The 23,663-nt window shown below is 34.1% G+C and overlaps 1 protein-coding gene across 1 annotated transcript; it reads left to right on the plus strand.

Moving 5' to 3' along the window:
- The first annotated feature begins 431 nt into the window (after positions 1 to 431).
- Positions 432 to 5,618, plus strand: LOC123715359 (nucleolar GTP-binding protein 2). Its single transcript, XM_045670336.1, has 4 exons — positions 432 to 2,599; positions 3,280 to 3,778; positions 4,527 to 4,707; positions 5,472 to 5,618. Exons 1-4 carry the CDS (start codon positions 557 to 559, stop codon positions 5,563 to 5,565), a joined length of 2,817 nt encoding a protein of 938 aa, XP_045526292.1. The 5' UTR covers positions 432 to 556; the 3' UTR covers positions 5,566 to 5,618.
- The last annotated feature ends 18,045 nt before the right edge of the window (positions 5,619 to 23,663 follow it).

The raw sequence follows: 23,663 nt of genomic DNA on the forward strand, positions 1-23,663 counted from the left end.
TTCCAAAGAGTTGTATTTTTTTATCTTGTATATGTGTATTCAACATAACATAAATGTACATATTAGTATTGTATAATAAGTTATCCATAGCTAAATCATATAAATATAACACATGTGTGTAAAATACAAGTAGAGCTAGATGTGTAAACATTGAGAAGATCTATTAGTATTTAGTATTATCTATGGACATTGAAACGTCTTGAAGTTAGTTAAATGTTAGCAAACTGCATCAACATTATTTCCTATTGATTGTTTAAAATTACTATACCATTTAGTTTATTTTGAATTGGAATATCAGTGTAATCGGTTTTAAATTATTGTGCTGGCAAACAAATTGAAACGGCCCATTCCCATGTGAGTATACCTCTATTTTTAATAGATACATATTTCAAAGCCACTCGCGTGAAGTAAGCAGTTTTACCATACTTTATGTCAAGAATCAAGTCAAATGTACATTACAATTAATGTACATGTGAATTGCTAACCTCCACATTATCATTATAAATAAAATATTTGTGATTATAATAATAAAAGTAACGTGATTTAAGATATAACCATGGGTAAAGTGCGGTCTGCACCGGGAGCGCCCCGGAAAGAGGGATTTAACAAGTCTGGGCATTCCATGAATCCTGAACGGCCCACCGAAGGCTTAAAAGGTGTTGGAAAACCACGTACAAAAGGTACTATTAAAAGGCTTCAAATGTATAGAAATTTTAAAGCTAAGAGGGACAAAACAGGAAAGATATTGACCCCGGCGCCGTTCCAAGGCTGGTTACCTTCAGGCACACAAGCTCGAGTTGAACCTAATCAGAAATGGTTTGGGAATTCCAGAGTTATTTCACAGAATGCATTACAAAAGTTTCAAGATGAATTTGGGGCAGCAGTTAAAAATCCCTATCAGGTTGTTATGAAACCTACAAATTTGCCCATAACTTTATTAAACGAGAAAGCTAAACATGCTCGAGTACATTTACTAGACACAGAAGGGTTTGATAAAACATTTGGACCAAAAAAACAAAGAAAACGTGTAAATCTTAAATTTAGTGATTTACAAACTCTTTCTCAAGCAATTGAAGAAAATGCAGAAAAGTATGATGAAAGTAAAGATGTTGACAGAGTTCGTGAAGACACTGGCATAAAGGATGGTCAGAGGGAATGGATTTTTGGTGCTGGAATGAGTAGACGGATTTGGAATGAACTATATAAAGTTATTGATTCCTCAGATGTATTATTGCAAGTGCTTGATGCTCGTGATCCTATAGGTACAAGAAGCCCATACGTGGAAAAGTTCCTTCGAGAAGAGAAGCCACATAAACACCTTATATTTATTTTAAACAAGGTAGATTTAGTACCTAATTGGGTAACTCAAAGGTGGGTAGCTATATTAAGTGCAGAGTATCCTACATTAGCCTTTCATGCATCTATGACACATCCATTTGGTAAAGGGTCACTTATAAATTTATTGCGTCAATTTGCCAAGTTGCATATTGATAAGAAACAAATAAGTGTAGGACTTATTGGTTATCCCAATGTTGGTAAATCATCTGTGATCAATACATTAAGAGCAAAGAAAGTGTGCAAAGTTGCTCCTATTGCTGGAGAAACCAAAGTCTGGCAATATATTACATTGATGAGGAAGATATATTTGATTGATTGTCCTGGTATTGTTTATCCTTCAGCTGAAACTGACACTGAGAAGGTTTTAAAAGGTGTGGTTAGAGTTGAATTAGTTCAAAATCCTGAAGATTACATTGAAGATGTTGTTAAAAGAGTACGTAAAGAATACATGGTCAAAACCTATAAAGTTGATGGTTGGGAAACATCAACAGAATTCTTAGAAAAACTTGCTGCAAGAACTGGAAAACTATTAAAAAAAGGTGAACCTGATATTAGCTCAGTCGCTAAAATGGTACTTAATGATTGGCAAAGAGGAAAGCTACCATTTTATGTCGCACCTGAAGGATTTGAAGTGCCTCTACCAAAACTTAATAAAGAAGTTGACAATGAAGTTAAAGAGACTGATACTACAGAAAAAGAAGAAGAGAAAACTAGCGATGAACCGAATACAGAAGTGAATGATGTTGCAGAAACACAGGTTTTAACAGTTAATAAACTAGTAATTGCTCAAGATTTTGCAAAGATTAGAGTTGGTTTACAATTTGACAATGAAGATGATGTTAAACCATTAGATGATGTGGAGATTCCCGAAGAGCTTAAGGGCATTGATGAACAAAACAATACTGGAGATGTTGATAAAAGCAATATTGACGACTCATTAAATGATGATAATCCTGCCAATAATGATGCAAATGATAGTGACTCAGATATTAGCAGTTTCTATAGTAATGAGGAAATAGAATGTAGTGATGTTGAGGACTACCTGACACATGATGCAGAAACTGTTAAAGAAATAAAGAAACAGAAGATCCAGGCTGCTAGTGGTACATTTACTATTGAAGAAATTCCCCCAAGTGGAAGGAAACGCAAGGCTAATGATGAAAAAGAAGCTAAGGCTAAAATGACAGCAAAACAAAGAAGAGCTTTAGAGAGAGCTCAGAAGCGTACTAAAACAGGAAGCAACTTCTATGAAGTATCTAATGTTAAGAATAGAAACAGAAATAAAAAGAGACCTTAATTATATGCTACCTACTTTGTGGAAATGTATTAAACAGTTGTTTTTATCCATGATTTTTATTTATGTTTATTGTCATTTTTAAATCATATTATAATGAGATAGTCTTGGTGTGTAGTTAGGTAGAAAAAAACTTGAAAGAAGAGTTCTGTCCACCAAAGTTATTTACTGTGAACTATTCAAACCTAGAAAAGTTAAAATTCCTTATTGGTAGTTTATTCAAGCATATTATGTGGACCTACCTGATTTTTATTTGACTGATAAATCACTGAAATTTTTAAAACACATTTTTAATTCTATGTTGAATATGCTTGAATTTGTACTGCAATATTTTCTTTTCATTGTGATTAAAGGAAAGGAAAGCTACATGTCCATCTTATGTATTAGACTTTTTTGTAATACAAACATTTTCTGTCTTCGAATGTTTTTGTTTTGTTCCAGTAGGTATTAAACCCTGAAAACTTGCCAGCTAAGTCAAAGACATAGTTCTGTAATATGTGTAGTATACCTTGTTATGTTAGTAGTATATATAATAAATGTTAAATAGGTATTTAAGAAAATTATTTCATGATTACCAGAAAATTCTTCTACAGTGCAAAAATTACATTATCGTGTAACAATTTAATTCTTTTTATTATTATTTTAGAATGTCATCTGAAAGTGAAAGTGATGATGACTACGTACCAGTAGAACAAGAAAAACTATCAGAAGAGGAATCAGCCGATGAGGAGACAGAACAACAATATGACAATGAAGTTGAAACAATTAAGAAAAAGCGGAAACGTGCAGCACCATGTAAAGGAAATAAGAGATCAAAAGTAAGGGGACAAAAGAGTGACGATGAAACTACTGTACTTGAAACTAATATTGCTAAGCCTGAAGAAGAGAAGAAAAGAGAAGAAGATCTATGGGCGCAGTTTCTAGAAGGTACAGACTCTAAACCAAAATCTAAAACCGAAGAAATTGTTACCCAGCCAGAAAAAGTTGTTCAAAAAGATAGTATAGAGAGCAAAAAAAGTGAAACATCCAGTTCTCAATCGGATAAAGAACGGGAAAAGCGAATTTTTGAATTTGCAGGCGAAACAATTGTAGTCGAAAATAATGTAATAAAGGAAAGGGTAAAGACAGCAGAGAAACCAGCTTCAGGTAAGCACTTAAGGTAACTTGTACTGATTACTCTTAAGTTTTTAATTTTGTATATGACAAGGTATATCTGATAATACATTTATTTTATTTACTCACAGCAATTCGGAAAAATCAGATCACATATCGTGATTAAACCGGTAGGTCGCGGACCCAAGTATCAAAGACGCGTGTCAAGACACACGTTTTTGATTCCGCTGCGCGACGGCTAATCATCTATTTGTAACGGAAACATACAAAAAAGAATAACCAGGAAATAGATACAGAAAATTATTAAAATGCTAAGGGAAAACCTGAGCTGTTTTTTCTTATTTGAGTAATCAAACTTTATTATTCGTTTCTTGAACTCTATTTGGAATAGCATGTGTTGCAGACACAATTATAAATAAGTTTTAATTAGTTTGCCGGAGGTTAAGAAATAGGAATTATCGAACAAAAACCACGTTACATGCCGCGCTATCCTTGGATTAAAAACGTTAAGGTCCCATCAAAATCAAGCGACACTAATCGTGTTCTCGATATTCTCGTTCATCGCAAGTGTGGCACAGTGTTTATTTTGTTTAACTTTAGAATCGGTATATCAAATTAATTGTGAATCGCTTATCCAAAAAGACTGAAGAATCAACTATTTCATTAATAATAATATTTGAATAAAGTTTGCTAGTCTCCAGAATTTTACACCTCGTGACGTAAAAAATCTACATAAAAAGCTTAAATACTCATTTTAATTGACAAATAAAATAAATTTCAGTATTGAACGACAGTCCAGCCCCCAAAGCGAGAAGTGCAGGTGGTCTCTCCAGTATTGTTGGACAACTGAATAAAAAAAACAAACTCTCTACTCTGGAAAAGTCCAAATTAGATTGGAATACTTATAAGAGAGAGGAGGGAATCGAAGAGGAAATCACAAGTCACAATAAAGGAAAATCTGGGTATGTTATATGTAGAAAACTAATACTAATTAATGCGGAATACGAATTATAAAAATAATGTTATTCCTTTTTTAAATTCTAATTTTGAAGAATTCCAAACGAACAGATTTTTTATTACTTGAAATTAAATCCGATGTACAGTCATATAAACTTGTACTGGTCGTTAATATAATATCAATATAGAGGTCAGGCTTACTTTAATTAACTAGACCGCCATCTATCGGTTTGTTTAAAACTTTTTATATTGAGAATTTCAACGCAAACCTTCACACAAATTTAATTATAAATTGGTTTGCGCATGATAATTTTTTACTGACATATGTTTTATGTATCAAAAACAAGGTAGAAAAACTACTAATTGTTGTATTGATAAAATAATTTTCTACGAAATAATTATTTATTTATTACAGATATACATACATTATCATTACAGACTATGCCAATACGATAATGTTGAGAAACAGTAAATTATTTAAATATAATAAAATACGTATATAATATTAAACACATAATTTACACAATATCGCTACTGTTATAATATTTTAAGAGCAGTGAGGCATGCATTAGACTGAAATAATCGATGACGTCTGTAAGTCAAAGAAGGCTGATCTTTTGCCCATTAGAAAAACATGATCACGTAACAAATACAGAAATCAGAGGCCAATGTAGCATTTAGAATTAAGAGGCCAATGTAGCATTTAGAATTAAGAAATTAAAAACTTCATAAACTCTTAATTAAATATATATTTTGTTTAATACCGTAGATACTTGGATCGACAAGACTTCTTAAGCAGAGCAGATGTTAGACAGTATGAGATTGAACGGGACTTGCGCATGAGTCGACGCAGTAACCGATAAGAGATTACATACATATATACCTATTGATACTCTCAAATTTAAAAATAAAGTGATTGTGCTAATTTATGTGTGTTAATGAAGTGTTGTATTTTTCGACTTTAGTTTATTTATTGGTATCTTACAAATTATAAAATTTATCGATATTAACATAAAATCTAAAAGCATACAGTACTATCACGAATTAAATAAACTTAAATATTGTTACGACTTCGGATAGAAAAATAGTCCGTCAATATCTCTTCCTGGGTTTAAAAAAAAACAATGAAGAATTTATTTTTTTCATATAACGGGGCAAAGGAGGCTATGGGATGCCTAAAAGGGCAGTTATTGCAGCCCCCCTGGACACCCATTCTTAGTGGCAACGTTGCCTGTCTGAGAGAGGACACTCTTACTTTGAATAGTATGAGGTCTCAGGGAAGACCCCGGCAGTGGATTCCACACTTAGCTAGTTCTCAAAAGAATGTGCCTTCTGAAATGGACTGTGGAAGACTTCCAGCCTTAGAATTGTACTCGAAATACACGTAACAATAACAGATTTTCCCTCTCTCTCGCGCATCATTCCGTCCATATCGTAAACCTAGACAGATCATTCTAAATGTTCCTTCATCAAAGAGCTATAACCAGTCCCGTAAACGCCTAAAACGGGTTTCCAGGTTATGAAACGTCCTGATACATTTATCAGCTTCTTGAAATGAAATCTAAGCAAATTTCGTAACGCGTAACTCGTGTCTGCACCTAAGAAATTAGCTTAAATATATTTTTCACCCATACCATGATTCTTTCCAAATAAACTACGAGAATAGTGTCGCAGTTATCTTTGCCAGGGGCAATGCCGGTGCTCTCGCTCAATCTGGGGAAAATTCAGAACGGAACGGTATTTGCCGCGTTCGCAAAAAGACCTCGTTTTTTCTCTCTCGCCTCTTTTTCCTTCTGAATAAAAGGAGTCAGATGTCCCTTAGATACAAGATGATACTGCACAAAGCCTGCATCGGACTATGCATGGCCCCATGGTGTTCGCATTGAGCATAGGATATGGGAATATCCACCGGCTACAGGCGCTTCATTCGCGGTTCATGAGAATCAGCGCGCCCTTCTACGTGAGGGTCCACCACTTCTCCACCACGACCAGGAGCTCCTAAAAGCCTAAATATCATCCCAACCCGTTGGTGCGTAAAACATGAATTATTACTTCTTTCCCACAAAGGTCTGTAGCAGGCCCCGACACGTCTTAACGGATCCGGATGATTCAATCACTGTAGCCAATGATATATTAAAAGCCGTCCGCGCGGCAAAACAACAAAAAAACCGAATAGATGAAAATAAAATCTCGTTTTGCCGCTTTTTTGTGCGGTAGGTGTAAGTGAAAGTTCATGCTTTCGTAGGATGGTGTTTAGCCTTGTCAAAGGCGCAAAATTCACTTGTGCGCTATGGTAGGAAGGTCCAGGTCTTGGTGGAGATTGACGTGGCACCTCAGTAGCTAAAGTCGAGAAGTTCCATTCCTAGCAACCGTAATAAATTCATTAGCGCGCGTTTCTCGGTCTGGCATAATCGTAGTGATTGTAGCCGTAGAATGTAGGTATCGCTACATTGCTATCTGTAAATTAATGATATTACGCAGCATAACTTTTAATAATAACGTGATAAACTTAAATTTATTTCACCCGACGCATCGCGATCGTCTGTTTTAATTACAGTATTCACTTCGACCATTTCGACGATCTTTAAGTACGAAACTTTAACGACGAGAGCGCGGTATCGCTCACTCCAATCTTAGAATAATTTCTTCGTCGGTGACGTCTTGAAAAACTTTTTCAGCTTATTAAGATTATCACACGGAAATTATACATTCATTCATATTTGGTGACAGAGATTTCGATTATCTTTTTTTGTATGGGTTACATTTACAGATTATAGGAACTAACAGTTCCGAACTACTTCAAACGAAGAAGTTTTCAAAGTTTATTAGTATCAGTACGTAACCTGGACTGGTTACTTTCTTTATTCTTGAACCGATTATACATAATGAATATTTATCAAGGATCAAATACCTTATCAAAAAAATATTACTAATATTTTTATCTACTACTACTATTTCTTAAACTTGAAAGGATTGATTGTTGTTACATTTTGAAACTAAAAACGCCTTTACAATCTATTTGACAGGATTATAATTATTTTACAACTGTTTTTACGTTTTGAAAATTGAAATTAAGCATTCATAATTTCATAAACCCGCCACATTGACTTGTTTTGACAAGATGGCGTCGTACCAGTTCATATGACGAACCATTCGTGTAAACACTGCTTCATTATCATTCTTAAATAACATAAATACAAAATATATTTCGAACAAAAATAGTCTCCGATGAAATTAAACCTTGAGCATTAGACTGGCGAAGGAAGATATATTAATTAGACGCATGGTTTGTGGATTCAGTTTCCGCACTTAGACTCTCAATAGGTCCGTTGTGCGTAAATTAGACGCATGCAATGACATCGTCGATTCCACTAATCTCACCATTTTTTGTCAAGTGATTGAATTGAAAGTTATTTTACTCCATAACGTTTTGAAAAGCCATGATTAGTACCTACAGAATAGAGCAGTGTTGGCCTAGTCGCCTCAGCGTGCGAATCCCATCTCTGAGGTTGTAGGTTTGATCCTCGGCTGTGCATCAATGGACTTTCTTTTTATGTGCGCATTTAACATTCACTCGAACGATAAAGGAAAACATCTCGAGGAAACCTTTCCTTAGACCCAAAAAGTCGACGAGTCGAGCACCGGAGGCTGATCACCTATATTGACAAATGATTATGAAACAGATACAGATATCTGAGGCCCAGACCTAAAAAGGTTGTAGGGCCTCTCGTTTGTTTTTTGTTATTGCTTTATACATATTACAAACGCATTACTTTTAACACTATATTTTTCATACTGTCCAATTTGCCGGTATTTGGTTTGGTATATAGTGTATGTTTGTGAAACCACCACAAGGTCTCTTCTTTTAACAAAACACTATATTTTTCTTATTGATCTGGTCCTCAGTTGTTGATTAGTGATCCTTAATGTTGACAATCAGCGTTGTTGTGTTTCGGACAATTAGTAAACTCGACGTTTCGGTAAATGTGTTCCAATCACGATAATGAACCTGGTTGCGAGGCCAGAAAGCACAAATTGGTAGTTCTATACTACGTTAGAGTAGGATAAACATTTAACCTTAAATGAACGAAACGCGTAAATAACGTGAGAATGAATAATAAGACTGCTTATTTCAATTTTTGAGAGATGAGAGACAAATGGAAGAATTTGGAGGAGGCCCTCATTCCGTCCGTATATTAAATACAATAATAAACTTAATATAGTCATTATTATTTTTCTTAAAAGTTCAAGAGATCAATTTCCCCTCCCCCCCTCTTGTTAGCAAAAGTAAGCAAAGCTCTCAAAAATAATAGCACATTAACGTATTAATTTTTTCTAGGGATCCTCGAAAATGCATTTCATTTTTCAAGCATAGACCTTGAACGACGCCTAACTCGAACATAGACTATTAGTTATTTCTTTAATTTTAATCTGCATTTTTGCATACGGTTTAATCATGAGCCTTTTATGGCTGTAAACGTAAAGTAATTGTTAATTCTATTATGGCTCTAAAAATAACACATAACGAGGCATCGCTGACAGCGCGGAGAACAACGATACAATATATATTTTTCTTTCACTGCAGTACTATATTCTTAATTTTAAAGGAGACGCATGTTATTATGTACATTTTTATAGGATTTTCTTTGTTCGACTTAATAGTTAATTTGTATGCGGAGTCACGTTGCCATTTGCAAGAAGGGCGTGGAATCGAGCACATCGGTAGATTGCTTCATAATTATTGAACTTCAAAATTTGAAAAAATCTTACATGTTTGTTCTCTATGGTTCTATTAGTATCTATACTATGCAAAATGTAGATACCAAATCGTACACAACATAACAACAAATATACACAAAACATGCTAGAAAGCTCTAGAATGTTTTGTGTATATTTGTTGTTTATAAATGTTTATTCTACGCTACGTTCGTTTTGGTACTAAATAAATTGTATAACGATTCACTGAAGCAATACTTAATATTGATTGTATTAAACAATACAAAGTTCGTGTTTTGAAAATAGTAAAGCACGATTGTTTAGCGAAACATCGATCTTTTTGCTAATTATTTTTGAATAAAATTTCGGCACAATCGCAATATGAAATGATATTATAAAATGACTCTCGAAACCAGGACAGATATTCTTTTAATATCATTAATCCACTTACTGTTATTGATTTATTTGTCGATACATTACTTGCAAAAACAGTGTGGCTTACGTAACTATATATAACCAACAGTTTCCCATCAATGAAGATTACTAGCAAATATGAAACATGAGCAATATCGCACATAAGATTTCTAATCCGTTTGGCGGGTTTGCACACACGATATGAACGTACATCTTTGTCTAATTTTGCTAAATAAATAGGTGCTATTTTTTATATTTTATACCAAAATTCTTTTTTGTTACAGTTAGAGATTTTGATTCTTACCTCTTTCAATTCAACGCGCGTTTTTAGCTGCAGTTGACATTTGACATTTTAATGTTTAAATTAAATTGATTAAGGCGTAGACAAAGTAGAGTTATAACCTTGGTTTATGAGATTTGATTGTCTCATGTAGCAATTTAAATGAAAATATTTTATTGCCTCTAATTTTTCGACGTCAGTTAATATGTTCTGGCTACGAATTATATCTCGCATAATTCTATTTAAAAGCAAAGTGTGTAAATGAACGCTTGGTCCCAACAATACGATGCAAAATGGTAATATTGGTTTTATATAGTGAAGCTAAAAGCAGTGCAGAGCATTAATATAAATAGGTGACATTGAGTTACGATAGTATTGGAGGATTCATTCGCTACGTTATATATTGGCACTGGGTAATATATCGGTAATGTGCATTAGGTGATTGTTTTCGTTTGGCACTCTACCTCGCCATGTGTCTCCAGAGGTATATTGGCAATAGCCATAGAATAGATAAAAGGGATGGTATGTAGAAAACACAAGCTTTTCCCTCGTGTGTTCCTTGATTAAACATGCTATTTAGATTTTAAAGTAGAGTACACTTATTATTCTTCTGTGGTTAAAAATTGTCTTTTGTAGGGCAGCTGTTCTGACTCACTTTATTTCAATCAATCACGCATTTATTGTTCAATAAAGTGATAGTGAGTATTACGCAATTTACTTTTATTAAATGTTATATAATATGTCGACGTAGGCACCTTTCCGCTTTATTCAAGTTAAATATCATTTTTAAAAAACTAAAGTTTACTATATAATATCTTTCTGATTCCTTAGAAAACCACGGCGACTACTACGTCTCATTTATAAATTAAGAGCTCCTGAGATGTTTACTTAACCGCGGAAATAGGTAGATATCACTGATTTTTCGGATCAATACCTGCAAATGAGTTTCATCATCGGACGTCGAGGCAGAATACAAAATTCCACCCGTATCACCTCGACATCCGACGTTCCACGACTGAGTGTTTTTCAAGGCAATTTTTGCTGCACACCACCGCTATGTGGAACCAGCTGCCCACTGAAGTATTTCCGAACCAATTAGACTTAGGGTCCTTCAAGAAAAGAGCGTACAAATTCTTAAAAGGCCGGCAATGCACACGCGAGCCCTCTGGCATTGAGAGTGTCCATGGGCGGCGGTATCACTTAACATCAGGTGAGCCTCCTGCCCGTTTGCCCCCTAAATTATAAAAAAAATACAAGAATATGACAGCCATCGTAGCTCTGGACCTGCGTGAGCTCCAAACAGCTTCGTGAAATTCTCAGTCTAATTTGTATCCACGCGTCAGAAAGCATTGCGCATCCAGCGTACTAACACTTTTTTCATATCCAAATGTTTGTGTATACGGACACTTCCTATAACAATCTTCATTTCATTTGCTAACAAAACAAACAGTAACATAACATAGACATCATACATAATATATCAGACATAACATGACGATCCACCAAGACAAGTATATAACTTTTTAAATAATTCGTTAAGTCTCTAGCGATGTAGTGCGTCTCGTTTGGGGGTGGTAGATCTTCCTCGCTTAAACTTGCTGCTGCTGGAGGAGCATGAACCTGTAATGTTGCTCGCAAGTCTTGATTTACCAGTTCCGTATTTTCCAATTGCGTAGTAAATTCTATTTTCTATTTTGAAAAAACAAAAGAGAATTTTGCTCTATTATTATTAATATCTATATCTAGGCCTGCCAGTATTTTCCTCTTTCCAAGGTGACTGTATCGCATTATCAATATTTTTATTGAACCACTAAATTCATTGTTAATATAATTTAAAATTATTGTATTACAATGCCACCTATATTTTTAAATAACACCTTTATTAATTAACTTATATATATTATAAATATATATTTTTTTTTATCTAAAAGTAAAATTTTTCGTTATCAAAATAGTATAAAGATGGTGACATATTTTCTTACAAATTAGAATACGTTTATAAAAGTTAATTCAAGTCAACTTTAGTTGGATAATTAACATTTAAATAGGTTGGTACCTACAATTTCACAATATTTAGAATATTCGACACGACCCGTTTGACAGCTAGACATCGTTAATATAAATGATTTGTTCAATTTGAAAATCAAGGTTCGTCAGCTGAATGCCTTGTCAAACCCCGATTAATTAATTAAAACTACATAAAAAGTCGGAAAAATATTTTTTGGTTAGAAACCAGTGGAAACACTTTGTCCATGACGCTCTGGTTACCGAAGAGAGAGAGAGAGAGAGATATATATATATTTAACAAAGGGACATGAACTTGCAATTAACATAGATGATCGTTACGAGGTTAAACTAAATTTATCCTTAACATATTCATTCAAAATTAACGTATATAATTTGCGATCTATTCACAAATTCCTTCATGTCATGTGGCAATATATTTAAACCGTCGAAACAATCTACCACAAAATTATGTAATTAAAACACGTTTATATTTATCATCTCAATTGTCTACATAATAAAGTCAAAATATCCATACATCATTTAAGGGTGTAGGTATTGGGGCGGAAGGTGACGTAATTACTGAACCGTCACCTTTACACAATTTGTATGTCTCATCTGTTACAAAATTTCGTAAACTCTCTGATTGGATGCTTTGTGCGAAGCGACAATAAAAATATATAACTAGGAATGTTTTTACATAGTAATGACCGGCTTTATTACTTTTTTTCAAATGTTTCATGTACAGTTGCGAATCAATGTATTTACTGTATTTATCTTATAAGCGAAGTAACGTTATTTTTTAAATCGCTAAATCATGTAGCTAAGAATTACGTATACATTAGTCATGGTCTGCGTTTTCGAATATATATATTCGAAAACATTTAGAAAACTATATATATGCTATAGCATACTAATGTAAAAAAATAATTTAATTGGCTTTTTTAATTTATTTCTTACAAATTTCTTTACAATATATGTATGGATTAGAAATCCCGAACCACGCGGTGATATCGCGTTAAGAGACCCGTGGACATCGTATATGCATTGTTATTTCCAAAGAATTATATCAAGAATTTCAAGAACGATTTTGTACAAAATTAAAAGTAATTTCAGATTCTATTTACCATAAAAAGGTCAGTCCTGGACTTTTTTGAACCACTTTTGTCTTACGTTGCGTTTTGTATTTGGGTAACTTTACAAGGCAGTGTAACGCAACAGAAACTCTCAAAGAGAAATATATTATGTAAAGTGATATAAAACACATTTCTTCATAGGTAATCAGAAGAAGTTGCCTCAAATCTCGTGGTTGCCATAGAGACCGGCACCCCGTAATTATTATGTACGGATGGAATTCCGTATTCTATTTCGTTTTTTGTTTGTGCCCAAACAACCCATATAAATAAATAATTTTTGTTTACTGCCTTTTAAAGGTTTCAACTCGGTGGTGTACATTTAATTAGAATTATATTCATAAATAACAAAAATCCAGTGACACTACCCTATATGGGTCTTGGCCTCTGAATGCATCCATTTCTTTGATTATTTTTGTTTCATAGACAATCTGCCTATGTCTATTATCTATGACTTAGATGTCTGACATTTTTGGGATTGAGATTTGTTCCTCAAGATGTTTTCCTTCTCTGAGCTTGGATGATGTGCGGATAAAAAGAACGTTAATTGGTGCCACCGGGGATCGAACCTACCAGCTCAGGCATGAGTACGGCCACTTGGCCAACACTACTTTTAACATTCTACTAATAAATAATGTAAAGAAAAATTTAGGGTTTTAGTTAAAAAAGAAAAATATATTTAATTTATTGATGAGATTCATCTCGAGCTATGCCGGTTTCTCACTCGCTAATTTATTCATTAGCGGACGTGTGGAAGGCGGGGTAGGGCGGCGTGGTGGATTTATTGCGATGGATTTAAACGTAATTTTTCGTGTAAATCGTTTCAAGCAAATTGTTTATTTTCGAAGCGTAACGTTCAAACAACCGCATTAGCGTAGCAATAATTCCCTTATGAATTTCGTTTATATCCCTCTCCTGTGCCTACTTTCAATTTTTTGATATTCGATAATCAAATTATTTAACAATGACAACAGAGAGAGCTCTTTCGTTCTTTTTTTAAAATGTAGCAGTTTGAAAAAAATTATCTATTTAGTATTTAGAAACTGGTCTACTTGTCAGATGGCGCAAATAAACAAATTATTTTTACGCAGAACACGTCTATATGTATAGGATTTTGACACATTGTTCATGGTGTCTATCATTAAACCATTATGGGTAGATATGGCGGGAGTGGTCGGTATGATTGATTGTATCGATCTCGTGTCACGTCACGTCACGTCATTAATATCACTTTGTCCCAGTTTGACGTGACTGTATATAGCTTCAAATGGAAAAGTTTGGAGTGCTTTCAACTCTTGCTACTGATTCTCGGCTGTTTAAAAATGTATATTTTTCATTTAATTTATAAAATAACCAACCAAACAAATAACTATGACCTTTTTATAGTAATTTATTAAAATTATGTTTAATATGTGGGGAACTTGCTATATTAAGTTAACCTCACCTAACATTATATTACTCTATCATGTTTATACAATCCAAAGCTGTATATTTTGCTCACTCCGGTATTTTTTGTTTTATAAGCGTGGCGATTTCCTATCTCGTCTCGAGAGTATAGCTTTGTTAGCTCACTTACTAAAATGCAATACTTTATTGAGTTTTATACAATTTCATAAATAATAATAATAGCCTTTTAATTCAGATACTTACACATTTTTATTTCAATCTTCTTTTAGGTATTTGTGTGCCCTTTTTTGGTCTCCTCCTCCACACCCATGTACAACCTACTCAGTGCCGGATTAGCCACGTAACAAGAGTAGCAAATGCTACGGGCCTCGAGAATTTGGGGGCCCCGTGCCCATATTGAAATTGTTACTTTGCCTATATTAAATTTAGAGAAAAATATTTGTAACGGTTTTAATTTCTTTAATGCCTTAAAATTGAGAATCAAAAACAAACCAAGGGGCCCTTAGTAGAATTTGCTAGAGGCCCCGCGCTCTCTTATTTTGGCACTGAACCTACTGTTTATTTAATTAGAAAACCATTTAACTAATCAGAAATTGAATAATTATTTCTATAATTTAAAGCCTGACCCAGGTACCATATAATGTTTATAATATTAAATTGGTGAAATACAAGACGTATAGTAACTTGTTAGGGCTTATATAATTGTGAATATCGTAATCAAAATAAGGAGTTAGGTGTAAACCGAGTCACCTTAAAAATATCTAAATTACATTAATTCACTTAAAAGAAGAGCCTACTTCTCTGTACATTAATTAATGTTCTAGGTCTCAGCCTGGAACTGCAGTTTTAAAAGTACTTTATGTTTATGTGCCGTCATAGTTCGCGCGTAGAATTTTACCCTTTGAATCAGGTTTTACATTTTAAATAATATAACATACTAGTCTCATAAATTAGTACGTATTAAAGTACTGATGTGCTCTATGTGAGATCACGTCTAGTGCTTGTCAAAACGCCACCCATGTCACTTCAACACGTGTTGGCGTGTCACCGTCATCACTAAGCGATCGCTCGTAGCAATTCCTGTCTCTTTCATACGATTTAATAGTGTTTCTATATTTGATATTTATTGAGATATTTTCATGGTAGAAAGTTTAGGTTTCAAGCATAGCAGTTTGTGACACGCATACCAGTATATGGAATCAGCTGCTAACTGGAAGTATTTCCTAACCAATTTGACTTCGGGTCCTTCATAAAAAGTTCGTACCAATTCGTAAAGGACGGCAACGCACTTGCGGGCTTTCTGGCAATGTGAGTGGCTGCGGTGAGCATTATACAAATTACAAAGTGATAGTACAAATCGGTATGAAGGTTGAAATTACTTTATTCATGTTACGATATCATAAAAACATTATTAACTTAAAATAAAAATAAAATAAAATCTTAGTTGAAAACAACACAACAGATAGAAAAATAAAAACCATATTCATGACCCAATATCTTTTCAATATTATGTCAACTGCGACACTGTAAAGTATTTTTTTTTATTTCACAGTCTACTTTTCAAAATTTTTGGCTATCGATTTATCACGCCCAACACCGAAAAGGGAAACCTAAGACAAGGTTGCACTGCAATATCGACCTATTGTGAGCCTACCTCGCGTTACCAGAATTCATTGATTTTTAATAATATTGCCTAATGACATAAAGACATTGTATCACAATTCAGATGTAGTAACAATTCTATTATTCTTGATTTCGGTAGTTCTTCATTCATTCATAGAATATACTTCATAGTATATAATTAACGAACACCAAATGACATGTTTATCCAGTTTTATTTGATACTAGATGATCTGTAAACTTTTAGTCTATCCTTAGTTACTCTTACTATTTATTATTATTATTTTATGTTTAAACCTTCCTCAAAATTTCGCAAATAGTTCAAGATCAAACTTAGCCAAATCGGTTCAGCCAGTCTCGAGGTTTAGCGAGACAAACGAATAGCAATTTATTTTTACATATATATAGATAGTTCTGACATGCGCACAGTAAGGAAACTAGAAGAATTGGATTGGATTTAATTTTTATTTAGGATCTGAATTTCCCTAATAAGAACGTTATAAAGTAATCCTTTAATTTCGATATTCATAATATTTGACCTTTTTCCTTTTTATTGTATAATACCCAATTGGTAGGTTTTTAATGGCTTTAATTAAAACGCAATCACAGGCTAATTATTATATATAGCGCTTTTTATGAGAGAATGTGTACCTACTGACACAGTTCAGATTGTCTCACATAATAATAATACCTTTTTACCCTAAATTAAGAAAGCGCTAGGCGGGTTTGTTTCTCCATGTATATCATTCATTTCACATTAATTAGCTATGAGAAGCCTTCTGTGTCGGACCCTATTTCAGTAATTTAGTATGAGTAATTGTAGTTCTTGTCGCCCCAAAAAAAGGTGGGTAGAAGAAATAGAAGCGGTAACAGGAAGCGGATGGAGAAAGAAAGCCATAGACAGAGTCAGTTGGAAAAAGCTGGAGGAGGCCTTAATGCGTGAAGGGGTTCCGATCAACGGTGCTGAAGGTAGCTAAGATATATAAGATAAATAAAATATATATTGTAATAATCTAAGCTGTATATTATCTGTTTTTGTCTTGATTGGAAATTGAACGGGCTTTATTATTATTATAATTTTAGTTCTATGATGAGAGTAGGATTGCAATCCTCCATATTCAGACCCACGTACGATTATTTGAATAAATTCAATAAACAGACACTAAATTTTTTATCTGTTTGCCTCCACGTATTGGCTCAAACAGTTTTTCGCGTCGCACGTGACCTCACATAACGACACACCGCGATCGGTGTGCACAGATTGAGTCGATTGGCGATTATATACACTATACATTGCATACCGAGTCTTTAAAGAAATAGGTTTAACATAGGAGTCACTGCTTTGTTACTATACACTCAACTCTGTTTTTTTTATTATTGCTTAATATATTTTAAATAAACTAAAAGTATAGAAAACCGCTAAAGGGTTTACCCCTTGATGGCTGAAAGGCTACAAAATTACATTAGTTATTGCTGGATTGTTGTAATTTTCATTCCTAATATAATAATGTTCTTTTGTGATTAAAAAAAAAATAGGTGGAAAAGAAAACCATTGACCGAAGTTTCGATGAATGTAATAACAAAAGCACATAGATCCAGCAATGTATAATGCTGTAGGGCTTTGAGTCGTTTAATACAGCGTGCTACAAATAGCTGTGTAGCAGTGGTGTAGAGGTCACTGGGAGGCAATCACAAGAGTAAACACTGCGCCGGCAGGTAATGACGACTTCAATTTGACGGCATGCATTAGCCCATGTCCGTCTGATCCAGTTTCCGGACAGAATGTACATTAGCTAAAAATTATATCTCAAACGGTTATAAAACTAAAAGCAGTTTGGGCTAGTATTTTTGTATTATTATATTTTTGAATTAAATGATCCTAATCGTTGGGATTGATTTGCTCCAGTTAAAACCATTTGTATGACTCAAAACTTAGCGATTAAAAAGAGTGGCGGAAAGTTTCTTGTCTTCTACGCCCTTGACTTTCGAACTGTTATATTAATTCAACTTTTTTTCATATAGGTAAACAAGTTCATTTATTTTGACTTTCACTTTGAATTATATATATGAAATTGGCGTTTTGTCGTACTGGCCACTTTGACCTCAAATACCTCCTCTTTAGTTAGGAATTTCAAATTCAAATTTGTACAGCTATTTACTCATGTTTTTTTCTGTTTGCGTCACTCATTTTACAAACGGAAAACTTAAAGTATCGCATTATTTACGAGTACGAGTTCCGCCGTGGCACTAGTGCTGCGGAAACGATACGATGTGTATGGCGGTCATGTTGCAAAAGAAAACACAGTTCGTTTTTGGTTCCAACGTTTTCGTTCTGGAAATTTCGACCTGCAGAACAAACCCCGTGGACGGCCTGAGACCCAGGTTGATAATGAAGTATTGAAGGCTATTGTGGAAGCGGATCCAGCGCAAACCACGTCCGAGTTAGCTGCAGGCTGCGGTGTTAGCGATAAAATTGTTTTAATTCACTTGAAGCAAATTGGGAAGATTAAAAAGCTTGAAAGGTAGGTACCTCTTGAATTGACTGAGCAAACCGGCAAACGCGCGTCAACTGCTGCGTTACATTACTGAACCGGCACAATAATGAAGGTATTTTAAACCGAATCATTACCTGTGATGAAAAATGGATTCTTTACGATAATCGGAAGCGCTCAGTGCAATGGTTGGATCCTGGCCAGCCAGCCAAATCCTGCCCCAAACGAAAATTAACCCAAAAAAAGTTACATGTAAGCGTTTGGTGGACTAGTGCCGGTATTATTCATTGCAGTTTTCTCAAATCTGGCCAGACTATTACGGCTGATGTCTATTGTCAGCAATTGCAAACCATGATGAAAAAGCTAGCGGCTAAACAACCTAGGCTGGTCAATCGCTCCACGCCACTGCTACTTCACGACAACGCTAGATCACCCACTGCACAACAGACGGCTACCAAATTAGAAGAGCAATTGGAATGTCTAAGACATCCTCCGTACTCCCCGGACCTTGCTCCAACAGATTACCATTTTATTGATTCCTGTCCGACTGTTCTTTATAGTAAAGGGATCAATGAACTACCTATGAGATGGCAAAAGTGCATAGAAAACAATTGTTCATACTTTGATTAATTTAATATATTATATTTAAAAATATTCGACTTTTTGTTCCTCCCATACAAAACGTCAATTTCATATGTAAGGACCTAATATTTGAGGCATCTGCTACTAGTCTTATAGAAAAGATGAGCTGTATAAAGACAAAACAAAACTGAATGTTCTTAGATAAATTATTACGCAATCCCATTTAATATTAAACCCAAAAATAAAGTGGAAAAATTATAAAGTAATTAAAGAGAAGGTAACTTTGCATAATAATTGTAAAACGAGAGAGTTCCGAACTCGCTTCAAGTGTAATTAACTCCTGACTCCTGATGCACGCGAGCTTTTCCTTCACTTTTTACATGAAATTAATATGCCGCACCACCGTATTACGATCATAATATTCTAGATCGTTTTGTAAGTCTTGGCATAGAATAAACACTAGTAAAACCACTTCCGTTTAATATCCATACAGTAATCTAATCATGATGATTTTAGGGTTGTTGTAGTAACTAATTTAATATATTTCGAGTATAGTGGGGAATATTGTTATTCAATTATCACTAATGATAATGTCTTAATTTTTCATCTGACTTTTGTTGGTTGTGCAAATAATGTTTGTTAATTATTGCTTAAAAGTATTTAATTATTTTAAGGCTGTATTTTTGTGTAATCCGTAACCAGAGTGGATATATCCAAAAGATTAAATCAATACATTGTAACACATAAGTGATTCGAAACAAAACACGAAAATTATGAAACAAAATTTTGCTTATGTTAACCTATGCGAGCCCACTTAATCCGATGGTCAGAGAGAATAGTGGCAATAAGATTCAGAATTCTCTATGGCAAGATCCGATCAAAGGCCTTTTAATGAAGGACCGGCCGGTTCGAGCGAGTAGTTGCGCACAATGCACGTGAAAGGCCTAGAAAAGGCTTTCATAAGTATACATAAGGCTACACGTGCGATACGGTTCTGCTCATATTGATAAGAATCCCGTAATACTGTGACTTATATTTTGTTGTTTATTGTAGTAAAGATCTTTACGAAAACATTTTGGGAGATAATTATTGAATCAGATTTATAGAATTTTAATCATATTATAAATCAAAGGCAATAATGAAGGCAATGTCCAGAATAGTATTGTGGTTTTTTAAACTGCAGTGCTTGACTCCGGTACGGTATTAGAACGTTACTTTATCAAAACATAATGAAATATTAATTGCTATATAACTAATGAATGCAATGTTACATTCGAAGAGAGCGCCTTCGTCTGGCAATACTCTCGGGGCGTAACTTCGACGATTAAGGAAATCGTCACGCTTATAAAACTAAGAAAGCTTGAGTAAGCAAAATGAACGGCTCGTACAATAACTTAGTTTTTTAATACTTTTGTAGCAGAAGAGTCTCTAAACTTATTAATTCATAACTCTATCCTATAACGGAAGCCGTATGTTTATATTATGTTCTGACACACGTGGAACGAGGAAATTTTGGTATTACCGGTGCGCGGTATGAGACCAATTCTTAATTATTTAATTTAATGAATTATAACATACTTGCCAAACAATAAATATTGACTAACTTACATACCAGCTTATACTATTAACAATTTTTATATACTTTTAAAATAAGAAACAAATTACATTCATCTCTTAGTTGTCCCAAACAAAACCTGTCACACATGTATCTAGTTCTAGTGCAAAAGTAAGGAAACGGTTCGTTTGGACGATCATAAGTATCGAATGGGTGACTGCTGGCGGAATACACACAGTTGTCTAAGTAGGCCTTACAAACTGAAAACTTCGTCGTAAACAAAATGAATTCGTTTATGGCACGAAATAGCACAACTATTTTATCAACAAATTGTTAATAAACGTTATATCTACATACGACATTATTAATAAAGATGTTTATTTATTGGCTTGAGCAACTCTATGCCACGGTGGCCTGGAAAAGATAGTCTATTGACTACAGGTTATAAAAAAAGAGAATTCACTAAGGTACAGCGGAAAGGAATGATACTGTAGACGCGGCGACGCACGGCTCACTAACGACCGTTTTTATTTCATTTCCCTCTGTTTTTACGTTCACAATTTATTTCTCTTGCAAGATAATCTGCTCTGTCCAGATAATTCCGCCCTGAAAGTATTCAAGAACTAAGTTTCACGTGCGATAAGATATTATTCGTTGATTTATTTAATATTACTTTTTGTTTGTGTCGCGTAAGACGGTCTATTCTTACTCCATGTTTATAAATATATTAATTGATTTATTTTAAGATCCACATTATAGTTAGTCTGGCCATAAATACGGTTACAATTAAAAAATAACAAACGTTTGAACTTAGAATGTGTCATTTTTATATGATTGTTGATTGGGTTTTCTCAATTTGGCGCCAATACATTGTACAATATTTTGCGATATTAAAATTGAGTGTGGTGATAAAGAGAACCCAATCTTTGTGATTGCATTACACAAAGTAGGAGCCAAATCCAATTTATAAAACTCTCCACACGCTTGGTATTAGTAAAATGTTTGAGTACCGGACTATTAGTAGGTACAACGAGACCTCCTCTGTTTGTGACAGAAAAAGATCCACGTAGTGTTCGTACTAAAAAGGTGGTCAAAGCAGTATTTGAAAGAATTCGAAGAAATCTTGTCCGAAAGCAAAGGATTTTATTTCGCGAGATGAAGATAACACCTAGATGTAGCGTATTTTAAATTATGAGTTAGGACTTGTAGCCTATAAGAGAGGTACTAATGTTTTTTAACTGATATTTTAAAAACGAATAGGGTGGTAAAACCATAACAACTACTAAAGTGGTAAGCAAAGGGAGGTCACAGAAAAAAAATCTTTTCTCACAGGTCACAGAAAAAAAAGAAAAGCTTTCCAATTAGTTGAAAGAGGGCAACGTGGGCACTATCCCTCTTCAGTGATGGTTTGGTGGGGTATTAGCTACGAAGGAGTGACTAAGCCATACATTTCTGAAAAGGGTATCAAAACATCAACACAAGTGTATCAAGATACCATTCTTGAGAAGGTAGTGAAGCCCCTTAACAACACCATGTTCAATAACCAAAAATGGTCCTTCCAGCATGACTCGGCGCTGGGACATAAAGCTCGGTCTACGCAGTTTGGTTGGAAACGAACGTTTCGGACTTCATCAGAGTCCCGATCACAATTCGTTGGATTATGATTTATTCGTTAGTTTAGAGAGTACGGATTGCTCTAAACGCCATGATAATTTGAAGGCACACAATCTGTACGATTGGTAGTGAAGAATTTTCCCATGGAAGGAATGTGTGCTTCCATTGATAACTGGCCTCAACGTCTTAAGGACTGGATTTCAGCCAATGGAGACCACTTTGAATATGCTTTTTATATTTTTTCATATTTATGTATTAAACTTATACACTGTAAAGGTAACAAAATTTTATTTGCAATAGAAACCTTTTTTTTCTTTGTTTCAGTATTTACGGCAAGACTAGGTATATTGTGAAATAATAATTAAGACATTAATATTGATTTGTATTTGTATCGTTGCTTAGCTTAGATTGTTGGCATTTATTACTTTATCGTGATTTTACTCATTATAAATTCCATATATTAAATTTCAAATTTCATAAGTAGGGCGAGTATAATGTTTATTAATATTCGAAGTGAAATTTGCAACTACTCCGAGTTGAAAACAATAATATTAATTTAGATTCCGTACTCGTCTCTTGTTGCTAACTTCACTGGCAGTTGTGGTACTATTCTGAAGCAGAAACAAAACTAAAATATTCCGAATTATACAATTGGTTATTTCCACTAAGTATTGATATTTATTAAAGTTCAACCAGTTTTAAGTGAAATATTTACAAGAAGTGTTATCCGAAAATAAATATTTCTTTCATCTCTTCTTTATGTATATTTATTTTTTTATAAAATACTATTTTTAAATAATTTCGAAAATTAATACATGCATTAAATTACTAAATTGGACATTATATTAGGTCCTTACATATGAAATAGGCGTTTTCGGGGAACAAAAAGTAGAAAAAGCTGCAGTGTACATACTTTTTATTGCTATTAACACCAATTGCACGGGCAACTGTAAAATGTTTGAGGCAGTGTTGACTGCCCCATCAGAGTTAAGTTACTTTGCAAACTCTTATCCAAATTTTGGAAAAAATGTTAATCGGTTGGAGCAAGGTCCGAGGAGTACGGTGGATGACTTAGACATTCCAATTGAAACTGCTCTAATTTGATAGCAGTCTGTTGTAGTGTGTGGTGAAGCGTTCTCGTGAA

This window comes from Pieris brassicae, chromosome 10 (genome assembly GCF_905147105.1).
Source record: "Pieris brassicae chromosome 10, ilPieBrab1.1, whole genome shotgun sequence".
NCBI classification, from domain to species: domain Eukaryota; kingdom Metazoa; phylum Arthropoda; class Insecta; order Lepidoptera; family Pieridae; genus Pieris; species Pieris brassicae.